The sequence below is a fragment of the Clupea harengus genome, chromosome 6, assembly GCF_900700415.2.
Source record: "Clupea harengus chromosome 6, Ch_v2.0.2, whole genome shotgun sequence".
NCBI lineage: Eukaryota > Metazoa > Chordata > Actinopteri > Clupeiformes > Clupeidae > Clupea > Clupea harengus.
In genome coordinates, this window is record NC_045157.1 from 22,500,382 (window position 1) to 22,525,110 (window position 24,729).

General features: G+C 44.2%; 1 protein-coding gene across 1 annotated transcript in view; it reads left to right on the forward strand.

Annotated features, from left to right (window-relative positions):
- The window catches only part of LOC105902974 (protein kinase C-binding protein NELL1), a 130,535-nt gene extending 112,017 nt beyond the window's left edge, over positions 1-18,518 (forward strand). Inside the window, exons 16-20 of the mRNA XM_031569435.2 lie at positions 4,506-4,646; positions 11,478-11,671; positions 14,035-14,211; positions 17,339-17,563; positions 18,208-18,518. Coding sequence (XP_031425295.1) covers positions 4,506-4,646; positions 11,478-11,671; positions 14,035-14,211; positions 17,339-17,563; positions 18,208-18,258 — 788 coding nt within the window. The 3' untranslated portion in view covers positions 18,259-18,518. The remainder of the gene's footprint in view (positions 1-4,505; positions 4,647-11,477; positions 11,672-14,034; positions 14,212-17,338; positions 17,564-18,207) is intronic.
- The last annotated feature ends 6,211 nt before the right edge of the window (positions 18,519-24,729 follow it).

Consider the following 24,729-nt stretch of genomic DNA (forward strand, 5'->3'; position numbering starts at 1 on the left):
GACTTGGTTTCCCTCTCTTTTCTCTCTCTCTCTCTCTCTCTCTCTCTCTCTCTCTCTCTCTCTCTCTAACTGTCTCTCGGTCTGTCTGTCTGCCTGTCTGCCTTTCATATCCAGTTGATTTTCTGCTTCTGTTGATAGCTACAGGACAATGATTTGGAGCGGCCATAATCAGGACATTGTTATGGAGAACAGGCTTTAATGGAGATCTGAGGACTGTGGCTAATGATTTTGAAGGGTGAAATTAAAATACTTACTCTAGTCTTCTTGCCTCATGCAAGCCTGAATGAAAGCAATTGGTCCCCCATCTCCTTTTTGTGAAGTGAGTGATTTTAACATCCAGTGTGTTCAATTATTTTTGGCAAGCAGGATATTAGTATTAAGCACAGATGGAGGAGGGTTTAATTAATTTGATGGACCAATCAAAACAATTAAGAAGGGAAAGAAAGAGAACAAATGCACTGCTTTTAACTAAAAGACAGCTTTGTCACCTCTGGTTCCAGAGCATGCTATATTATATGGTGAAGGTGCCCTTTAAATAGTCTCAGAGGGAGTCTTGAGCAGATGCTATGCTATAGGTTTTTGCTTATTTATGATTTAATGTTTAATTTAGGACTCCGGTGGATGCATTGAAGGCTGTTGATCTTATGATAAATGAGGGAAGAGACCCCAGTGAAATTTAAGCGCAGTCTTAGTGCAAACATTGCTGCTAATGTAGACATATGTGATCACACTAAAAGGTTTACGGTACACACTAAATGGTTAAGACCCTTCAGACCCTTGACAATGTTGAATTAATTATTCATATGCTCTTATGATTTCTTGTGGGCATTGATGGCTTATTGCATTTCTGTCTGTAGCAATACTTGGATCATTATTTTACACTGAAATATATGATGTGCTGTTAATGAATATCTTGCTGTGCCTTAAGTACAGTGGCAGGCATTTCAGCTAATCAAAACAATAACTCTATTCCCTAATGATATCAGGCCAAGGGAATGGCCAAAACACCTCAGTCTGACATCTTTAATTTAATTATCTGCAGATGAGTAAACCATGACAAATTGCTCTAATCAAAATGCTCTCTTATAAATTTGAGATAGAGCTAACAGGCAATTAAAACATGTTTAATCACACAGTAATTATTTTAAAAATAATTTTCATGTTTTAGCAGATGGACCCTTTGACTTTGACCAATCTAGGTTGACATCTTAATGGATTTGTCTATTTTTTTGCTCTTTACATTTTCTCCTCATCCTTTAAGTAATCTTTCATTGTTCTCCTTCTTTCAAATTAGTTCCTCTTCCCATCTTTGAAGCCCCAGACTGTCATTATAACCCCAATGGAAAAATCCATACTTGCTTATTCAGTCAAACTCTTCAAAAAAAGATGTTCCGAGCCTCTGCTGTTATAAGGTGCCACAGACGTGCGTCAGTCATGACTGCTGCTCTCTTAGGGTAAAATGAGCTGTAATTTTGAGTGATGGCGTCGATGCTCTTGCCTCAGCTCCCTGAAGGTCACCAGTGATTCTCTGCCCATCTGGGTTGATGGCAAAAGCTGCACAGACATACTGCACCATGCACAGACACACAGGACACTACAGGAGTCATTGGTACTCGATAGGGCTGACAGTGCCGAGTGTGGTTTTATCGGAGATATACAACTTCCTCGATAGGCCGCCATTTTAGCTGGAGGACAGCACTCTTGTTTCCCTTGTTGTCAGTCACAATCCTCTCACTACTCCCATTGTGATGGCAGCGCGGCCCGATTTCGAGATTACTGCTCCCTGCGAGGATATTAATAAGAAATGTAAATGAGAGTCTGCGAATTAATGAAACACAATTGCTAGTGTATTAAAGCGAGTGTGGGCGTGAGCTTTGATGAGTTAATAACCAGCTCGATGCTCCGGGCTTCTAAACAATGGATGCTGCTGTGATAGCATGTAAATCCAACTACGACTCCAGCGTACGAATTCAGCGTGCCTATTGAACAAAAATAGACACGCGGTGGGCCCAGTGTAGTGACAAAAACAGAAGGCTGGCACAGCGAGGGGTCTCTGCAGTGCATAGAGTGGAGGCGGGGGGAGGTGCTCTGCAACTCAACATCTAGCAGGGGGCTTGCAGTGCCAAGGTCGTGCTGTCCATTCTCAGGAAGCAGACATGCAGGTAAAGTGTGTACATCCCCCAGTCATTGTAAGTCTAATGGAATAACTGTATCTGAATAAACATGAACAAAAGAATAAACTAAGGTGTACCATGCACTTTATATGTACTTCAGTAGTAGCTGGCAGCTGTGACATAAAGGATCTTTAATGTGGAGGTCGAACAAGGGAACAAAGGCTCGATGTAGAGCATGTAGCTGCCCTACACTATGACTGTCACACTGAGTGTAGACAAGCAGAAAGCATTGAGGGCCGACAGTGCCAGGCGAATCGCTGGCGTTCGCCACTGGTCTGGTTGGAATACAATGGCAGAGAGGACCGTGATTGTGATCCACAGGGGCTAACCAGAAGCTCCTCAAAGCCATTGTGCAAACAGACTGTCGCTCCCTTAATGACACGAACGGAGGTGCCATGCAAAACAAACACAATGGCATTGAATAAGGGGACTGACATCAACTCTTCATAGGACGCAGTTTAAATGCTACCCAGAGAGGCATTTTCTTGTCAAGAATTTTTCAGGTTATTCCTCTAAGAATTTTTGGACGCAAAGCTAATTGCTTTGACAGAGTGCAGGAACATACAGGAGCCGTCTCCCTTAATTGCTGGGATGTCAAAAAGAAAACTAGGCCGACCGAGAAAGCCGCATGAGCCACCATTACAGTCCCGAGACAGGAAAATCACTCGGAGCGGGCAGGTGGAGGAATAAAAATTGCCTCACACAATGCTTTTCTTTCATTAAGTGCCAGGTATAAAATAGTATGAATCACGGACTCCATTCTTTATTAGAGGCAGAGGTTTGACTCTGACCCTGTGCATAGTGCAGCCTGAATCACATGACTACTGCATGTGCTTTCCTGTCCGTGCCACACTATTTAACCGAGGCATACACACACACCTGCTGTGCCGACACCATGCTGAGACATTCACCAGACTACTGGAAATCGTCCTCACTGAACCGCCTCTTCAACCCCCATTGATGTGTTCATCTATGGCCCGGTACTACTCACAAGGGGAAAAAAATTAATCTTGTCCTTTTTGTTGCAAAAAGAATCCTGAAGCTGTCACTTTAAAACCACTTAACATGCTCATCTGTGCCCTTTGAGTGCAAACCACAGGAATACCCTCGACAAAAGAATGCTCTGTTATGCTACAAAATGGCTGATCTTTGCTAACAGTGTCTATCTTAGAAGTTTCCAACAAGTTTTGACTTGAGCTACACTCAGAATTGCCTGCAGTCTGACTTTTTTTTTTAGGAGAAAGGGCAGGGGCAGGGGCAGGGTATGGTCAGCTTTGAAGTTGAAAGCTTTGAAATTGTCATTGTTTTTTTTTTCTTTCACATCGGTGAAGTAGTGATGCCCTCCTGCTGCTGACAAGCCTCCTCTGTTCTGGATTAAGTTACAGCAAGGTTAACGCAAGATCACATATCCCGCATTAAACAACCGCATCCCTCTAAATGTCTGTTGCATTGACCTGCGTCCTCGCAGGATGGGCCGTGGAAAATGTGAAGTGACAGGTGGAGGAGGACAGCTTCAGCCGTCTACCCCAGGGCCCCTCCTCCTCCTCTCCTCTCTTCATCCTCTCCTCTCCTCTCCTCCATCCTTAAGCAAGCTGGGTGATCAGGGGATAAGAGTGGAATCACCAGGCCACGCCTCGAGGTCTCTGCTGTATGAAATGGATGCCATTCTCGGAAGGGTCATTTGTAAGTGCAGGCCAAACTGAAAGCACAAGTGTAGGGCAGGGCGGCTTTGAATCCATAATAAAAAGAAAAGGTGGGATGGATCACAGCCTGTCATATGCATTATTTATGACAGCTATTACAGCTTAGGGAGAGAAGGGAAAGTCTTTGTCACATACGTGTGTATACATGCATTCGTGTATTAGTGCTGCTTTTGTGTGTATGTTTGTGTGTTTGTGTTTCTAGCTACATGTTAATGGTACCTGGAACTCTCATCTCAAACAGCAATGTGCAGAAACGGGCCTGCCTTCCTAGCTGTGTTCTAAAACCTGCTTAATTAATATGCCTCCCTGAGTGTTCCTTAATTATTGTGCCGAAAATAGTTTGCAGTGAATCACTATGCCACATCAGTTGATACTAAAATTCAAAGTGTTTTGCTGTAATTCTTCTTGTTTGTTTCCAGGCTTACTAGCGGTGGGTTGTAAGTCCTACGTGAAGGGGCAAACAATGCTGTCATAAATGAGTCTCTGTGTGTGTGTGTCTGTGTGTGCGCGCGCGTGTGTGTGTGTGTTTGTGTGTGTGTGTGTGTTTGTGTGTCTGTGTGTGTGTGTGTGTTTGTGTGTGTGTGTGTGTGTTTGTGTGTGTGTGTGTGTGTGTGTGTGTGTTTCCCAGACATCGATGAGTGTGCCGAGGGTCTCATCCAGTGTCAGAACCACTCCCGCTGCGTCAACCTACCCGGCTGGTACCACTGCCAGTGCAGGAGCGGTTTCCATGACAATGGCTCCTACCTGCTTGATGGGAGCTCCTGTGTCGGTGAGGAATAATTAAGAGCACCTCTGGAGAATCTCTCCTCACAAACACACACACACATATACACACACACCCGCCCACACACACACACACACACACTGCCAAATCCTCCCTCCCTCCCCTATTAAGTCATTCATATTAAACTAATATCAGCTGCTGATCCAACAGCCAGAGCCCATGTACTCAACCTGTTCAGCAGAGATCAAACATTGCCTCTGTACTGATGTGTACTTTGTCTGTGGGGGTGTCTGCATGTGTGTGCAAGAGGAAGAAGGATGAAGAAATTGGAGGCTGTTACATTATAATCATCTGTGTCTATTACAATGCAATGAGTTCAGCCTATTTTAATTAGCAAGAGTAGTTTAACCTGACATCTGTGAACATGATCAAGAGAGTGTAAGAGTACAAAAAAAACAAAGAAAGCAGGAGGGAGAGAGGAAGCACGAGAGGAATCAGTATGCTTCACATGCTTCACCCAAAGCGAGCCTGTTACTCACAACACACATGTTGATTTCACGCATTCTGGAGAGCAGGGTGAATGACCTAAATAGGTGATTAAATATTAATATTCCTCTGCATTTCATTAGCAATGCCTGAGATGAAACCAAGAGTGTGAAAAAAAGACCCTGAGTGGCAGATTCTGTGGCACTCCTGACTGCCTCTGTATTTTGCCCCATTTTGCTCCAGGAGCAAAAGAACCCCAGTGGGTTGTTTGACAGTGGGCCCTGCTGTAGCTCTTATTACCCAGATTACATTCAGTTGGCTGTTACCTGGCTACTCTTGCAGGGGTTTGCGTTATAATCCTGCTTTTACTAAATGTCAATTGAAGCCTCTGTCATCATAACACTTTCATAACTATACCTTGAAGATGCCACGTCCTCCCCCTCATCATGATGTCCAATGATATAACAGTGTCTAACTACTATTATCAGTAATTGCCAGGGCACCTTCTATCATATTACATTATTATCACATGGAATTATATACCCAGGAGACGAGAAATACTCTTTTTTGATTGGCTTATTAATATTCTTAATAATGGGACACCTATGAAGTAGATCAGGTAGAAAAGTTCCCCCTTCTATATCAATGCTCTGGAAACTGAATGGTTGCTATAACAACTATAGTAAATAACGCTTGATTGAAAAGCTGTCCATCGATAGAGCCTGCTACAGTAAGTGTGTAGTCAGGGAAGCTAATGAATGAACAAAATAAATGTATTCTCTCATTTTGCCAAGTGGTCTAAATGCAATGAATTCCATGGTTAAATAACATGTTATCTGGAGAACTAGCAAGCGGGCAAGCCAGCAAGGACAGAATCAGAAACAGCTAGCAAGGACAGAATCAGAAACAGCTAGCAAGCTAAGCATTGGCAACAATGGAATCAATTGTAACAAAGCAATGTTATCCTTTGGAAGAAGAATGCAGTACTTCACACTAAACAAGCCTCTTTTTAAACTGCCCCAAATGTTTCTTTGTGGGCTATACATGCTTGCCTAAAAGCATATAAACGGGATAACGGCCTTTGAAGTGTCCCGTTGTACGAAAAAATGGGACTTGGCAAAGGAAACTTCTTTGCATCTGCCTCTTCCAATATTTTCTTATAAATAAGTGGTCATTATCCCTTACATAACACTAGCCAAAGCATGTTCATGACATGATTATGTTAATGTTATGACAGAGGAAGGTTTGGATGAAAGTCATGTCTCAGCCCTATCTATCTACCATTCATTTTGTAATTTTTATCTTTATAAATAACTTTGCCATCTCTTTAATTTTTTAGCCTCTGTCTTTCACTCACACTCTCTCTTTCAATCACTCTATCTATCTATGTATCTGTCTGTCTGTCTGTTTGTCTGTCTGTCTGTTTCTTTATTTCTGTGTAACTTAATACCTAATATCTTAATACCTGAGAATCATCTGGAGGAGAGGAAAGGAGGCACAGAAGTGGAAATTTGCCAAAGGGGTCTGGAGAATTGACCAATATTCAGGATAATCTCACTTCTAAGCGTGGAAGGAAAGATCTTCTTCAGTATGGTAGCAAGGCGGATGGCCGACTTCATCTCAAGAAACAATTGCATAGACATATTGATGCAAAAGGGTGGGGTCCCTGGAGTGCTGGGGTGTCTAGAACACACTGGAGTGGTGACCCAGCTCATCCACAAGACCTCAAGGTAATCTGGCTAGACCTAACCAATGCATATGGCTCCATTCCCCACAAACTGGTACAGACCACCATGGCCAAGTGCCTTGTGCCACACCACATTGTAGACCTGATCTTGGATTACTACAACCAGTTCAAGATTAGAGTCTCAGCAGGGTCAGTAACATCAGAGTGGCACAATGTGGAGGTGGGCCGGGGCCCTCTGACCTTATCAGGGACACGTCAGCCTCCAATCACAGCTTTTATGGATGACCTGAGAGTCACAATAAAGTCAGTGCCAAGTTGCAGGTTGATCCTTCAAGGGCTGGAAAAACTTTAAGGCTTTAAGCCGGCAAAGTGAACACTCATAATGAAGAAGGGCAGAGTCATGGACAGATTATGCTTCAGCCTTGAAGGATCACTGATCCCAATGGTCTCAGAGAAGCCAGTGAAGAGCCTGGGCAAGGTTTTCAACAGCAGCCTGAAGGCATTTATTCAGTCAGCCTGTCAGAAACTGGACAGCTGGTTGAGATCAGTCAACCAGGTTGGCCTTCCAGGCAAGTTCAAGGCCTGGACATACTAGCATGGTATATTGCCAAGGATACTCTGGACGCTACTTATCTACGAAGTCCCAATCTCCACTGTATAGGCCTTGAAGAGAAAGGTCAGTGACTGTCTCAGGTGATGAATAGGGTTACCCAGAAGCCTCAGCAACAATGCTCAAACAACACAAAGCTCCAGTTGCCCTTAAAGTCTTTGGAAGAGGAGTTCAAGGTGACACGGACAAGAGAGGTAATGATGTATGGAGACTCGAGGGACTGAAAGGTGGCCTAGGAAGGAGTAGTGGTGAAGAAAATGGAGGCAAGCTGAGGACGCTGTACCGGAAGCTGAGTCACGACTGAGTCACAGAGTGCTGGTGTGAGCAGTGAGAAGTGGGAGAGCGGGTCTGGGTATGTTCACAACACCATGGTATGGGAAAGGCAAGGGGAGGAGGTGAGGGCAGAAGGTGAGGTCGAGCAGAGCTGCTGGTATGAGTCAGTGTGGGGGCCTGGACAAGGTGAGAGCATGCCATGAACCTTAAAGTCACATGGACGGATCTCTAGCAGGCAGAGCCTTCCTGATTCAGGCGGTTTACGACGTCTTGCGGAACATCTTCAGATTCAGCAAAGTGGGGACTCCTAACTGTCCACCTGGCTCAGCAAGAGGCACGTTGGTGCACATAATGAGTTCCTACCCAAGGGCCGATGCACTTGGTGCCATAACCAGGTGTTGAAACCTATTGCAGAAGCCATCAGCAGGGGAATCAGCAGCAGCAGCAGCAGCCGAGCAATTCCTTTTGTCAAGGCAGGAGAGCAGCTAGGAGAAGGTAGCAGGGATGCTTGCGCCCGCTCAGGACTGGCAGCCCTCGGTGGACTTGGAGAAACAGCTGAGTTTCCCCATCAAATTGTCAGTACAACTTTAGGGCCAGATATCCTCTTTAAAAATGAAATCACTAAAAACATCATCATCATGGAGCTGACAGTGCCATAGGAAGACCGAATGGAGGAGGCTCAAAAAAGGAAGAGGCCCAAGTATGAACCACAGGTAATTGACTGTCACACTCAGGGCTGGAAGGCTAGATGCACGGCCATCGAAGTAGACTGCAGAGGTTTTATGGGGCACTCACTCCAGAAAGCCTTAAGTGGGCATCACAGGCGTAGCCAGGAGCAGAGCCATCAGGAACGCCAGCTGAGCAGCTGAGAAAGGCCCTGAGGTGGCTCTGGATCTGGAGAGGAGGTCCATGGTGACAAGCGAGTGCCACCACACACCACAAGCCGCAACCTAATCGACCATGGCTGGGTTGCCTGGGTGAGGGTGTCTGGTGACAACGACCCCAGGTTACATCACCCAGTTCAGGTGCATCAGGAGATGTATTTCAGAATCTAACTTCTCAATCTCTTCCATTTCTTTGTCTTTTTCTCTTTCACCCACTATTATTATTAATTTACTTCTCTCTCCCTATGTTTGTCTTTATCTGTGGTCATGCTGGACTTGACTCGGCTTCCCACAACACAGAAGCTGTGGCTGGTCAGATGAAATAGTGATGCTGGGTAATGGTCTCGCTCCAGCACTGGATGAGTGGGAGAGAAGCTGTATTACAAGCCCACTAGTAGACCTCATCCCGCACACACAGATCCATGCCACAGGCAGGCTGAACTGCCGACCAGGCTGGCTATGTTTTTATTACACCCGCCCCTTGCCAGCTCCTGAATAAATCTATATCTGTTTGGGGTTTGAAATGTGTATGCAAACAAATAGTGGTTTGGAAAGTTGTCTTTATTCAAATTGTTGTGGATCAGAGATAGGGGCAGCGCTATAGGGCTGCGGCTGATGAAAGATTAGCTTAAGCCCATAGTGCTAACAAGTGCGTAAACGCTGGATAAAAAACTGCTATTATGTTGGATTTGACCAAAGAAATCTTATTATGGGAGGAGCGAAGGAGGCAATTCTCTGTAATGGTGCTCTCCTGTTTGTATTTTAGATGGAGTTATCACAGCCCCTTCTCTCTCTTCTTCACTCTCCTTGTGTGGATGTGTGAGTGTGGGTTTGTGTGCATGCACGTGGATAGCGGCAGTAGGGGAACAGTCATTTGTGTTGCCGTAGTCTCTGTAGACAGCCATGCGTGTTTTTCAGTCGATGCTTATCATCCATATGTTTTAGGGCTGGGGATTTTCATGAGCAGATTGTGCATTAAGATCAGGATAACAGGAAGTAAACACATACTGCTGTGTGTACTCTTTCTATGTGATGTACATGACCTTTCCATGTGTCTGTGTGTTTATGGCTGTGTGGATATGAATATAAGGGAGAAAGTGTGAAGATCCTCTCTCTGTGTATCTCTCTCTCTCTCTCTCTCTCTCTGTGTGTGGGTGTGTGTGTGTGTGTGTGTGTGTGTGTTAAACTAGTTTACTCTGGGGCACAGCGAGTAGCACTGTGCAGAAATGTAGCATGGGCAACTATTAATCAGCAAAGAGTTAAGTTATGCCTCTCTCCCTGACGGCAGTTTCATTTAGTTTATGCAAATAGCTTGTCACAATTTTACATAAATTTGTCGGGTGTTTTTTTTCCACCCCCTCTCCCTCACTGAGAGAGGTTTATGCCGAGGCCAATTAGAATTTAGTTGCCTGTGTTGCTTGAGGTCCAGCTGAAAGCCAGAGAGAGAAAGAGAGTGAGTGAGAGAGAGAGAGAGAGAGTGAGAGAGAGAAAGCTTCTCTCCCACCTTTGTCACAGAGGACAGTTTCATTCCACCTAGGAGATAAAGATGATACTCAGTGGGAACAGCAATTAAAAGTTGAGATGGAAAAAGAAAAAGAAAAAACGCTTTTTCCTCAAGTAGGTTCTTTAGTATTATTTAAATGTTTTGACTCTCAGTGAAGTCCTTGAGATAGCGCATAGTTGTAAGAACCAATGATAGTGAAGGGGAGGCAATGTGAGACCTGACTCACAACTCATACTCGAATACGAGTCAGACAGTTTTGAGATTAAATAGAGACAGGAATGTGTAAGTCATTGTTTATCAACAGTGGGATGCTGCAGGCTACAGTCTGAAAGGAAGTTTGTCATAGTTGTTGAAGAGTTGTAAGATTCATTGCATTAAAAGAGAAAAAATCCAGTAGAATATGCAAGATCACACATAACTAAAGATAATTTATGGACATGCGCCAATGACAGGTTGAGTATTTCAAGGGAGACACAAAAAAATAAATCACAGCCAGATAAATCTGTTGGAAAGGTAAATGCACAAATAGCTATAAACAAATGTTTAAGAGCAGTCAGATTTATAAAGGAGTAGGCACACTATGTTATGCACCCTTTTCTCTGTAATTTTCACCCAGCTTAAGGTTGTCATTAGTTTTTACACCTCCCAAACTTGATCTCATGATTTTTAATGAGCTAAATAGGGCATATGAATGAGGGGTATGTGCACATGTTTCTCATTCAGTCTATTTAGTAGCGTGTGTGGAACACTGGTCATGGGTCATTAGGATATGGTGGAGAGTTCAGCAATACCCAGCACTGCCAAACTAAATAAGTCAACATTTCCAATTGGATTGAAAATGCACATCATCTAAATATTGCATGGCTGCACACATACTTAATTTAAATTGTCCTTTTTATTCATACTAAACGTTTTAATATTTTTAACATGAGGTCTTCTGGTGGTCTACTGGAAAAGAAAGCATTGTATTGCATTTTGCAGGAGAGATAAAGAAGGTTCACTGAAGGTCATTTTGATCAATTTGATCAATACTTCAAAGATAGTGTCTACTCATAGACATGTCCGGATTAATAAATCAATTTTGTGTAGTATATTTCAAAACAGCAAACATTTCACTGTATGTAGTCCACTTGTGTAAGTGCTTCCATTTCAAAGTTCTGTGCCTTATGTAATATGTGCCCTTGGATGGGAAAAATGTTTTCAGGTCTGCACTCACCATTATGAGAGGTCCGATAAGAATTGATTTGACTCATACCCACAAGGTATTACCGCCATTGTTGGCCTTGGTACAGTATGGCTTCACTGGACAGCAGCACTGATTTCAAAGGACTCTTGTCCACCAACACTTCTAGATGATGCCGTGTATAGAAGCGATCTGTGAAGGCTGTCTCGTGGATGTTCTGACGGATGACTGTGTGTGTGTGTGCCCTAGACGTGGACGAGTGTGCCACTCAGACCCACACCTGCTGGAACGACTCGGTGTGTGTGAACCTGCGGGGGGGCTACGACTGCATGTGCACCATTGGGCCCGAGTGCACCGGCGACTGCCCCCATGAGGACGGCCTCAAACGCAACGGCGAGGAGTGGAGCCTCAGCCAGGATCGCTGCTCCACCTGCTCCTGCAAGGTACACACACACACACACACACACACACGCGCGCGCGCACACACACACACACACACACACACACACACACACACACACACACACACACACACACACACACACACTAGTTCATGCACAGTCTTGTTGTTAAACCCTAAGTAATAAGGAATATGTAGGCATGCTCATACATACCTGCTCACCCATATGCCTACACACGCACACTTTTACACACACGCTTCTCCCTCCACACATGCGCAGATAGAAGTTTACACATTTGTTCTCTCACATGCTTGGCTCATGTCATGCTGATGTACGCACATTCACTTATTTGCATATGCACACACACCTACACACACACACTCAGTATAACTGAGTAATCTTTTCTGTGAGAAACGTACTCCCACTCTCATTTGCTCATCCTTCCCAACAGAGAAATGTGTGTGTGCGTTTGTGTGCATGTGTGTGTGTTTACCGTGGTATGTCCTGTCAATCTGCACTAGTAATAGAGTGGAGGTTCAGTTCACCTGCATTTGCTTCCTCAGCTGAGACAGTTGGAGTCTGTGCGTGTGTGTTTATCTGCAGGATCTGTGATGCCGTTTTTATAATGGCCTCTGCCTCTGCACACAATCATACTCACAGTGGGAATCTGCTATTGCACATATCACACACACACACACAAACATGAAAACACACATAAATGCAGACACACAAACCATTCCCCACGCACAACACACATGCAAGCAAACATGGCAGGTGCACAAATGCACACAAATACATTAACACGTTTTCACACACACACACACACACACACACACACACAAGTTAGCTCACACTTAGCGCAACAAAAATCAGAGAAAGCGGGCACATCTGATGCCGAGTGGCTCCCTCCGTCAGACATCAAACAAACCCTGCGGCTTTTGGTGAAGATCAGTGGGCTGTTAGTCACCGCTGCCTCTCTGTGGGGAGAGTGATAGCTGGGGCCGAGCAGCAGCACCTGAGCAGCCGGAGACGTCTCTCCTCATCTCGTGCCGCCATCTGAGCGTGCGAGGCGAACGCAGCACTCCATAAATGTTTCAATGCCAGCAAAAGCTGAAATATTGATTTGAGTTGTCTTGTGTGGAGTGTTGCATGTTTTTTTCCTCCCCCTGCAGTGAGATTAACGTCAGGCTGAATAAGACAGCGTTCCTCCCACTGCAAGTAAATGTATGTGCTTATGTGCTGAGGTGTTTTTTTCCTGCTCCCACACTGTACTCCTCTAGGAGCATAGTCTGGGGGTCGCCTTTTTTTTCTCCTCCCTTTCCTCATGTTATGCTGCAATTCTTCCCTCAACCTTGTCTTCCTGTCCTGTCTACCCCCTTGTCCGATGGCGCTTGTGTAGCGGCCGTGGAGATCTCGTGCAGGAGATAGTTTGGTGATACTATAGCCTGCATGGAGAATACCAAAACAAATTCCTAGTATCTGTATACATGGCGAAATAAAGTTGAATTGAATTGAATTGAAATGCAAAGAGTCAGATCAGACAGCACGGGGGCATTTAACCTGCAGCGAGACAAAGACGAAACACAACTCCCCCGCGCACTGTTTAGAATACTCTAATTGCCAGCTCTTACCCTGTGCAGCGTATATTATACTCGCTCCTTGTGAAAAATGCCCCAGCTAGCGTCATTTCAATAATGACCTTGCAGTTAATGATGGGGATTGAACACCAGAAGCACGGCTCAGCTAAGCCTTGGGTTCGGGAAGCTGAAATAAAGTCCACAGTCACGCAGTGGCACTTAAATGTATTTTTCGGAGCTTTTCGTGACTCTTTTCATACCTCTATAGTTTATCTCTGCACTTTGCCACCATCAAGCCTCTCTGCATGTGACTTCCTGCCAGATAGCCTCCTCTGCCTCCCTGAAAAGAAGACAGGAGGAGGAGAGACTGCACCGTGTTAGGGGTTACTAAATGCGTTGGCAAGCAGGGGTTGATCTGGCGCCTCACCGTTTTCTGTGCAGCCAGCTTTGCTGGAATTAGCAGCCTGACAGCTGATAAAGTGTTCCAGGCTGGTAAGGTAGCTAGTAGGAATCCCCAGAGATTCTATGTTCCAGTACATTTTAAAGCCGAGCAGCTCAAGAACAGTGACATGTGTGTGTGCGTGAATGTGTGTACATACAGTACCTGTACATACCTGTCTCATTGTGTAAATGCACACATGTATGTGTGTTTGGGTGTGTTTGGGTGTGTGTGGGTGGGTGTGTGTGTGCGTATGCGCGACAGATGTGTAGGTGTGCGCTTGCATAACAATTTGTGTATGTGTGTGTGTGTGTTTCCATATGTTCATCCATATTTGCATTCATACCACTGTTTCTCTCCTACTGAGTCGGTATTCTCTGTGTGTGCAGGACGGGCGCGTCTTCTGCCGGCGGAAGGAGTGCGACTGCGAGGACCCAGAGGCCGACCTCTTCTGCTGCCCAGAGTGTGACAGCCGGCTGAGCAGCCAGTGCCTCCACCAGAGCGGCCACACGCTCTACCTCAGCGGCGATCTGTGGATCCACAGCTGTCAGCAGTGCCGATGCCTGGTCAGTCGCCGCTCTCTCTCTCTCTCTGTCCTCAGCCTCCTATCCATCTTAAGGCGCTTTCTTCCCCAGATCGATTGTAGCAATAGCAGCCAGGTCACAGGGCTTCCAGAAGGGAATGAAATACCCCCCCCCCAAGCTACTTGCCCCAAGCCATGTGCTTTGTCTCTAGAGTTTTCTGGAAATGCCAGTAGAGGCAGAATGGGGTGATGTAATTCTCATTTTGACTTGTTTGTCTTCTTGAAAGCCACATGAAGGAAATAACACAGGGTTGCAAAGGTCTCTTGACTCAGGCCAAAGAGGAAATAAATAAATAATTGTGAGAAAGTCGCAGGGAAAGCTCAGCTGTTTGTTGTGAAAAATAGGGTTGTTCTGGACGTTGTAGTTCGCCACGCCACAACAGCGCTGCTCAGTCCACAGGAGAGTTCTGTTGGCCAGAACCATGATTTGGCTCTGTGACCTTGGCTCACAGTTGTTGGACGCTGCTGAAGTTCAACAGGAAATTCAATTATGAAGATGTCACTCTTTGGGCCTCATTTATAAAACGTACTTACGCACAGATTTGATCTTAGAGTGTTCGTGCGATCAAATCCACGTCTAAGTACAGATTTATAAAAACCGTCTTAGACGTAGAAAAGGACGTATCTCTACGTCTGGTTCTAGTTTGCGTAAGTACATTTCCTTGTGGCAATACTGGAGTACTGCAAGAATTCGGAACTCTCCGAGCGCCGACACGCAGTTTCATCATCATCATCGTCACCACCATTAGGGCTAATGGTAAAAGGCCAAATTAATGTTGCGCTCAATAAAATCAATTAAACAATTTGAATAATTCATACATTAATGAAATTCACGTCTAATGGGTATTAATTTTAATTCCACACGTGTAAAACATTTCGCTCAATTTATAGCCTATAAAAAGCCTGATAGTGACAGTTTTCAGTAGGAGATATGACTGCATTGGCGTTGTTAGAGGATATTATCCTTCTATGTCCGAAATTTATTATATGTATTAAATGTCCATACAGTGCCCAGGAACAGCGAAATGTGAAAGAGGATTTTCTGCGTAAAACAGGGTTCCCAATGGCTTCTCATCCCGATTGCGCACACTCAGACAGCCTAGGAAACCCACTTCAATACAGCACATGCCTGTGCGCGGTCGGTAGTGGAGTGCAGCATAGGCATGCTGAAGGGAAGGTGGCGATGTTTGGATGCATCGGGAGGGAGACTGCTATATGACCCCGAAAAGGTTTGCCAGATCATCCTAGCCTGTTGTGTGCTACACAACATCTGTCTAAGCCATGGCACAGAGCTAGGAGAAGACGAAATGCGCATGGACCAAGATGACCACCCTCCCATCCCAGCTGGCTGGAACACGCACATCACTGTGCTGAGAAGACGGGAGCTGATTCACCAACTATACCAACAGTATAAGAATAAATGCACACATGTTCATTTTCTTCAGAATGTTTTATTTAGGCACGTTTGTTCAAAGAACCCTCAATAGCGGACAGAGTTCGGCAACAACCTCACTAACAGACTCATTCAAGTCCCTTTGTGAATGAGAAGAGGAAGCTGGTGATGGCCGACGAGGCCCCGATGCTGGTGCAGCAGGAGCTGCTGCCGCAGATGCGGCTTCTGGTGCTGCTCGTGCCGCAGGTGCGGCCGCTGGTGCTTCGGAGACGTGTCTTCTACCATGCCACATACTTTGCTTTTGCCCTTACGCCACCCGACAGGCTTTCGAACAATGTTTTGGCCCGCATCTGCTACTTCCATCAGCAGAACGTCGATTTAAGCCTCACTATAATTCTTCTTTTTACATGTTTCTTTCTTGCTTGCCATTGTCACAGAGAGTTTGTGCATTGAGGATGCGCTCCGTTTGTGCATTGATAATATGCTAATTAGATTAAGTAGGGGCGTTTTGAGGGCGGAGATTCAGCTGCGCACAATTCAACGATCATTTGTGATTTATAAATGCAGGAATGGCGTACACGTGTTTTTTGGGCGTACGTTCGTTTTCTGTGAATAACACTTACGACCATTTCAGAAAACGTCTGAGATGAAATGTAGGATGGTTTCTACGCAACATTTTATAAATGAGGCCCTTTGTCTTCAGCGCTGGAAATCTTAAACATGGCTGTCGTACGCCATGATTCACAGTTTATGACTTTGAGATTCAAGTACGAGACTGAGAGCTGATGCTAGTATAACACACGAATGTTCATACTTGTTGAGGGTGATATGAAACCATATATTCAAATCAGAGTTAAAACAAAAGAAATACTATTTGAGTCCATGACACCTTTGTCTGGAACACTAAATACCTTGCTGATCATCATATCATTGTTTGGAGGCTGGAGTATGCTCACCATATGTCAAGGCTGCAAGTATTTTTCTCACACAGCGTTACATTCTTCAACATAGTACAGACAAATGGTAAATGCAATGTGACAATGGTGACAGAGTTAATAAGATGAATGACAGTGTTAATAAGATGAATGTACATTGTGGCCACACCTCAGTACAGATGAAACCAGAGCTGTTTTTTTAATCTTATATGCATCACTCCCATGACAGAACCATGATGTCTTCTTTGCCAGTGGAGTGACCTGTTATGCAGAGGTCCGTGTGGCTGGCAGGTCTGGCCAGTAATCGTGGTGCGCTGACAGCTTTGCAATTAATTCAGTAATAAGAGCAGTGTAGAGCGTGGTCCAGTCTCAGCGTGGGGAAAATAACACTTTTAATTGCTCCAGCCTGCAGGTGACTGACTCGTATGGGAAGGGAGAGGCTGAGTGGCCCAGCACACTCACGACCAGAGTCTCCCTTTCCCAGGGACCTCCATCGGTCTATCTGCTCCTCCCATCCCCTTACAGGGGTCAACGGCCAAAAGAAGCATCTTTTTTGACCCCCACTTTAATCTCCATCGCTCCATGCTTCCCCTCCCTCACTCTTTCTTTCTCTAACTCTCCCTCCCCCCCCCCCCCTGCCATCCCCGACATATTTCTGATATCCTTCAAGGTTGTGCCTTTTTGTAGTCAGAAAACTTTAAAGATTTGTGAAGCCTCTGAACTCCCTCTCTTTGTGTCGGTCTGTCTCTCTGAACTCTGCTTCTCTCTGGCTCTCTCTGCAGGAGGGGGAGGTGGACTGCTGGCCGCTGGCCTGCCCCGCGTTGCCCTGCGAGTACACGGCGGTGTCGGAGGGGGAGTGCTGCCCGCGATGTGTCACCGACCCCTGCCTGGCTGATAATGTGGCATACGACATCAGACAGACGTGCCAGGACCCCGCTGGCATCACCCGTCTGAGCGGCGCAGTCTGGCGCTCTCCCAACACGCCATGCTCCATATGCAAATGCAAGGTACGCCACTGCTCCCTCGCCTGCTTTGTGCCACATCAGTCACACAGAGGGCCAGTTCGCAGAGTCCCAAAAACACACTGTCAGACAATGTTATTTGAAAATCTGCTTAAAAGTGATGTTTTGAACAGGGGAGCACTACAGTCTTTCGGAGGATAGATTTCCCTCTCACTTTCTCTCTCTGTTTCTGTAGCCATCCGTTCCATTGCTTATTTACACTTTAGACACATTCTGTCTTGGCATTAGCATACTTCAATTAACAAACTACTTATTTAAGGAACATAGGAAATGCTAAATGCCTTGAAAGGATTTATTTTTTCCAGGAGAGACCACTGGTGTTGCAGAATAAGTTGTCAAAAGGATGTCAATCAGAATAAATTATCATTTTGTTTCAGTTGCATGTCTAAGGTCATTTCGGCATGGCATCAGTTGCACTAATGAAATTTCAGTGTAGAAATACATCATGTCTCTCAGAACAGTGTGGCTCGCCTACTAAACAAAGCTGAATGTGTCTCTAGCGACTGTCCTTTCTTTTAGCGCTTAATCAAATTTGATGGTTCCCATGGCAATAGAAAGTGAAATGCCCTGGGCGTGTTGTTTTCCTGGAATGACACTCTGTGTTCTCTGTCCTCCGCTTGCTTGCCTAGAACGGGAGCATCTGCTGCGCCGTGGAGTTGGAGTGTCTCCAGAACAACTAGCCAGCACTCCGGAGTGATACCTCCCGCCCATGGACCAGCGAGATCATCCTCTCTCAAGAGCCACCTTTATCTCTTAGTCCTTTATTTATTTATTTATTACCGTCCCTGGTAGGGAACACATCAGAAGGACTGTCACCCGGGCGTCCACAGCAGGAGGGGAAGGGAGGAGTGGAGCACAGTTTTATCAGAGGAAAGCTTGCAGCAGCCCACATAGACTGAGTTTGTGTGTGTGCATGTGTGTGTGTGTGTGTGTGTGTGTGTGTGTGTGTTCCTCTTTATCACCCAACCCCATCCGCCCCCACCTCCCCTCCCCCTCCCCCTCCCCCTCCCCCATGCCTCCACATGTGTGTGTGTGTCCATGTCAGACTGTCCCCTCAAGCACCTGGAACACCAAAAAGAAAAAAGGCACAAGTATCCAACCATGAACTCACAAGATGGGCACAATTAACCAATTAAGTCTCTCTCCTTTGTTTTCTTCGTTCCTTCGAAGCTCTCGTTGCTGTTGCTGTTTGCAATGAACGTTTAGGCAGCAAGAACCCGATTAAGGAGTCAATCCGGGTGTTTTTGCCACGTGTTGCAATCAGCACCAAGGTTTTGTGACGCCGCCCCCCCCCCCCCCTAAAAAGTCAGGGGTCCTTAAACAGGTGTCATTTGTTTGGGAGATAAAGATGGCACGGTGAACGACAAGCGGCCTCTGTAGAATAACAGATGAACCCTGTCCTCCCAGCGCGTTTGTCCTCTCAGGGTTCTCTCTCTCTCATCTCCCATGCAGACTTGGTTTTAATAGAGAGACAAGGTCCCTTGATTTTCAAAGAGCATTAGCATGTCCCTGACTGATAACAGTGTGACAGCGCGACTGTGGAAGAAAGCATAATTAAGGGGCGCATCATGCAGATGCAGGCTTTCATATGCCAGCAGTTCAGGAGGGGTCAGTCCTGTTTGCGTATTGGCAGACTTATTAGGAGAGAGAAGCGAGCGGCCTCTGGCTTCAGCACTGCCTCTTGCCACCTCAAACCCAACCGCTTTATTCAACCACCGCGGCACTGACAAAAAAGCCATGAGAAAGGCCACTCTATGGTGTGTGTGTGTGGCCTTCCCTCACAACAGTCCGACAGGCTTCCATTTCTAGAAAGATGCATTGTTAACCGTACGTCGTCAGCTACTAATTACTATGACCCTGCCATTCCGGCTGATTTCTTCTGAATTCCCCCAGTCCACACTTATGACTAACCTGGTGAGCTATCTCAGTGTGTGTGCTGTGCAGCAAGTGACAAGAAAAAAATTATGTGTTTTATATGGCAGCAGAGCAATGTTGTTTTAACTGTTTTTGATATTGTCATGAAAATATTTGTGGTAGAAATGCACCACTGTGCGTATATGCACATTGTTTGTGTGTGTGTGTGTGTGTGTGTGTGTGTGTGCACGCGTGTGTGTATGTTAGAATGCATGTGTGTGTCTGTGAGAAAGAGAATGTGGGAAGGTGTGCGTTTGTGTGAGAGAGAAGGAGTGTGTGCGTGTGTGCGCGTGTGTGTGTGTTTGTGTGCATTTGTAAAATGTGTAGCATTTGCATACCTAAACCCTTTGTGTATGATATGTGCCCTAAAGCTTAATCAGCAATTGAACTCTTTGTTTTGCAAATAAATGTTAACTGAAATAAAAGAGCCGAAATCTATTTCAGTGTTTAAAAACTAGACCTCCTACACTACATACTTTGGGAGGGCCCTACTGCAGTGTACATATACCGCGCCAGATACAACAAAAATGTCTACTTTGAGGACACTCTCCCTGCAAAATGACAGTCTGGTGGAGTGGTGTAGAGTAAGATACCATCTTTTGATATTTCCTTGGATTGATGCTTTTTTCTTAACAAGCTACTTTGTTCTTATTCTAAGATAAACGATTTCCCTCCTTGTAAATAAGATGTAAAGCCTGAGTCTATGTAAAGAAAAGAAAACACTATGCGAACCATTTTGTCCACTACATATTCTATAGGTATGTTTTTGTTCATCATTGACATTAGCATCACTGAGACTTTTGTTTCGTTTGTTTGTTTATTATGGCCTTAATCCATGATTCTGTTCATTGTGTTAAGCTATGGCCACACTACAACAGCAGGGAACTTGTGCAGTGTCTTTACATCCCGTCAGTCATTTACAAGAGCTGGGTTATTTATTAGATGCAAGAGTTGAAATATACTGTATAATTGTACAAATGTTAAATTCTCTCTGTTGTTCTTATTTAAACAAAGTCAGTCAATTATACGACAAATACTTTTGTTCACCCACTGTCAAAAGCCTTTTTTTCCCCCCTTCACACACATTTGATCTTTCATATCCCCTATGTGCTTGTGCATTATTTGAATAGAACTCAATGGACAACTCTACATATGTCCGTTTACATTGTTAATGCTCTGAACAAACTTCAAATTCTTTCTTGTACTTACAGGGTTAAGTGTCATGACTTGGAGACTGTGTCGTGTTAAGATTCTTCTGTAAGATTCTTTCTCCATTAATAAATATTTTAGTTGTCTACTTTCGTGACTAAAAGATTGATATCATTTTTGTAAAAATATCATTCTGAGATATACACAAATACAGTTTTCACTGCATTTCATTGTTCTCATTCAAACAAAGCTCTTGACATATCTGGAATCCTTCACATATAAGGCATGGTAACAACAAAGATTAAAAGTGGTTTAAGACTGTCAGCCTACTTTGCCACTTTGAGGTTTGAGTTGGAAGTTGAAGAAGCTTCTTTACCTTGAGTCAGGATTTGAGGATTATGCTTGAGCACACTGAACACTCATTTAATATAGAGATCTAGATCAAGGAGATCTCTGTTTTTAATATCTATTGCCATTTTGTCATCTTAATCCTTAAATTTAATACAATATTTGTCAATACAACAGATATTATCTATGTAGTAAATGCTATAATGAAATGGGTATACCCATCCAATATTGTTTTTCATATGCAGGTGATTACACACACAACTTGTTTAAAGCAGCAGTATGCAGGAATTAACCACTTTTTGAGGGATGTTTTTACAGGCAAACCCGTATTGATTGTATATGGTCATATGGCCCAGGCTATGCACAATGTAGAAAGGTTCGGGTCAGAAACCCTGCGAAAATGTAAGAAAAAAACGTTCACAGCATATTTTTCAGTGCCACCCGTGCTGTTGCTGGTGTTTGTAAGGTTTTTGCATGACATTTTGATAGTTAGCTCATGAGTTTTCAACCAAAGTGCCTTACTGTTGCTTTGACCACAATACCACCCACTGAAAGGCTAGAAATTCAATCACGCAAAAACCAGCTGTCAGTGAGGCAGTATGAGGCTGCCCAAACACAACTCCAGCTCTTTTATTTACTCTTACCGAAACTCATGACAACTCAGCAGAGCATTTCATCGCGTCTAAATGTGCCAGAGCATTCGTGACCTACGGTCTTAATGCCGTTGCCATGATGTAGGATTCCCATTACCCTCCATGGCCCAGCCACGCAACGCCAACTGGCCCGCACCGTCCCGAGAGATGCTGAGGTGCTTTAACATTCATGAATAGGACCCCTTGTGATTCTGAGGCCATTTGGCAAAGTGGAGGTCTCAGCATTTCCTCCGTTGAGTTTAGAAAACGGTGCTCTCTTCGGGTTTTGAAGGACCTAATTATACGGACTTAATACACAGACGCATGAATGACGCAGGAATGGGGGCAAAGCACCGGAACAGATGGGGAGCTGCACAAAGGAAAAAGGATGAATACTAAACATACCAGTACTGCACACCACCTAACCCACCACACATATGCTTAAACACACATGCTTACCTATTGATAGGTGTACTATAAATGCAAACATGTAGTTTGCTTTATTTGTCACTTCCCCTAAATGAGTTTGTAGGTCAGAAAATCATGAACAAATGACAACTACAGAAGAAAGGTCTTTTCAAAGACATAAGAGAATTTGCATTGGATTCTGTTCTTTTACTGTTTTGATTGTTCTGATGAACAAGCCGCAATAGTCAACAGCCATTTTGAAACATCATAATGCTTACTAATAGCCATCTGTGTATAAAAAATGACTCGGTATGTTGCAATCTCTCTTAGTTTTAACGTTGCACTTTTGTGCATACACTTAAGACTTAAGCTTCAGTTCCTGTATACAGTATACCATAGGATTGCACTGCATGTATCAATATAAACATGTTAATCCATTATATTTGTTGATTTTTCTCAAACGTAGACACTTTTGCTAAATCATGTTAAGCCCTTTAAATGCATATTGACTGTAGAAAAGTCAATTTCAGCATAATTAATGCTGACTAAATGTGCGCCAAATCGCACTGACTGCCTTCCAAAGTTCCAACTGGATACACAATATTGATTAGAATAAAAGTAAAATGGTTGAATTCTTAGTTTTTTTTTAAATTAGTAACTCAACCATTAGTCATTTACACATGAGTTGTGACCCCTTTGACCAGAGATCTAGAGGAGATAGGTTTGTAAGGCCTAAATTAAGTTTATATTAAATAAATAAAAATTATATTACATTTTACAATTCGCCCAGAGCTCATTAAACATACCCACACAACACAACCACACTCAACACCATCATCAACCCTGTAGTTTAATAGGGGCCCTTTTTCTAGCTTTCACACAATTTAACAGAAATGTCTCCTGGTTTTTTGCTATTTTTGAAACAGAGAGTGGGAGAAGCAGCGAGGGAAAGTTGCCAACTGTGATCCCACAGGCTACTTAGAGCTCATTAACTCAGTGTCGGGAGGGATTGTGGGAAGAGTACATTCCATTACGGCATGATCGAACACAAATCCGGGCCGATCATGTTATCAGAGTGTAATCACAGTAATAAGCAGTGTCACTGCCACCGTCTGCACTGCTGGGACTGCCGCTCTCAGGCCATCAGCCACAGCCATGCATCTCCGACCCCCGAGGGCCTGGCAGCCACACAGCTGCTGGTTCTGGACGGGCACAGAGACCTCATCAAGTTCCCCCCGCTGAACCCCATGCCCCCGCATTACACAAATCAGCACAACTCAGTGAGGTTGCACTGAAAAATAAGAGATGCAGTTGGCCACTCTCAGGAAGCATGACCTGTGGCGATGCATGTACTCTAGCAATAAGGATGTGGGCAATGCTTGACCTGATGTCAGCAGGCTCCTTGGGATTCTGTTTATTGTGTATTATGCTGATTTGAGCTAACAGGCACCATTAGTGAAGGCAGTAACAGAAAAACATTATGTTTCTCCCGAACAACAGAGATAGTTTGTATTATGCCATTCTACTGTGAACCTTGTGGAGGCTAACAACCCTGCTACCGCTAACCGCTAACCCCAGTAAGTGCTCCATGATCCACTGCTGTCTTAATAAGAATAGATCGTAGTTTTTATGGCCATGAATTTTGGTCACAGACACAATTCAAAAAATGAATGAAGATAGATATGATTGAGATATGAATTAAGCCAAAATTACCTTTTCCTTTGCCTACACCCACTTACATATTGAACATGTCATTTGTCTGCTTAATTGATCAATGCTATTGCATAATAAGGTACGACAGCAAAGTAATGGCCATCACTGTACTCCCTTCTGTGAAGGTCAACCCTGAGTAGTAAGGTTTGATTTTAAAATGGTCATAATCTGCAAGTCGGAACCTATTACAGGTGCTGTCAAGGTCATTCCTGAAAGCACTTACTGGTGAAAGAAGAAAGTTAATGGTTGTTGTTATGTTGCAATGCAAAAAACTGATTCAACTGAAATTGCCATACACTTACACTCTACTTAAGGTTCACAACTACAGCTGTCCAAAACTACCAGGAGATCATTGTTGTCCTTCATTTCACCCAATGGTTTCTTACCTCTACTCTATCTAAAAATGTAAATTAGAGAATGCTACAAGCAGTTATGAAATATGTAGTATGTTTGATGAAAGCTAACTGATGTATCGTAGCATTGTATTTTGATGCATCATGCTGCAAAACATATTCTTCTTTTCTGACCCTGAGCACAGAACTCTGTAGTGAAGAATATGGATGACATTTTTGTTTACATGTCCTTCTCGTGGATGTGTGCCATCAAAATAGACGGATGTTATAAAAAACTAGCTACTTACAAAAACCTTAAAACTGTAAGAGCTTTCATAATGTCACATTCATTTTATAATTCAGTCCCTCTCTATCACAATCATTTAGCTTTGGCAAGAGAGCTCTGAAAGGAAGCAAAGAGGGACAAAAGAAAGTATCTTGTCACCTAACTGTTATCTCTGAGCTTTAGCCTCAGTACTGAAAGCTTCATGTCCTCCACCATTTATCCGTCATCATTTCCCCAACCATGCCATTAGTGCAAAAATAATAATAACAGTGTGCTCAGTGGCCTCAACCAGCTCTCCCTGACAGCTCTGCCTACGCCTCACTGTGGACAGTCCTCCTTCACCCCACAGAGACAACCCTGATGAAATAA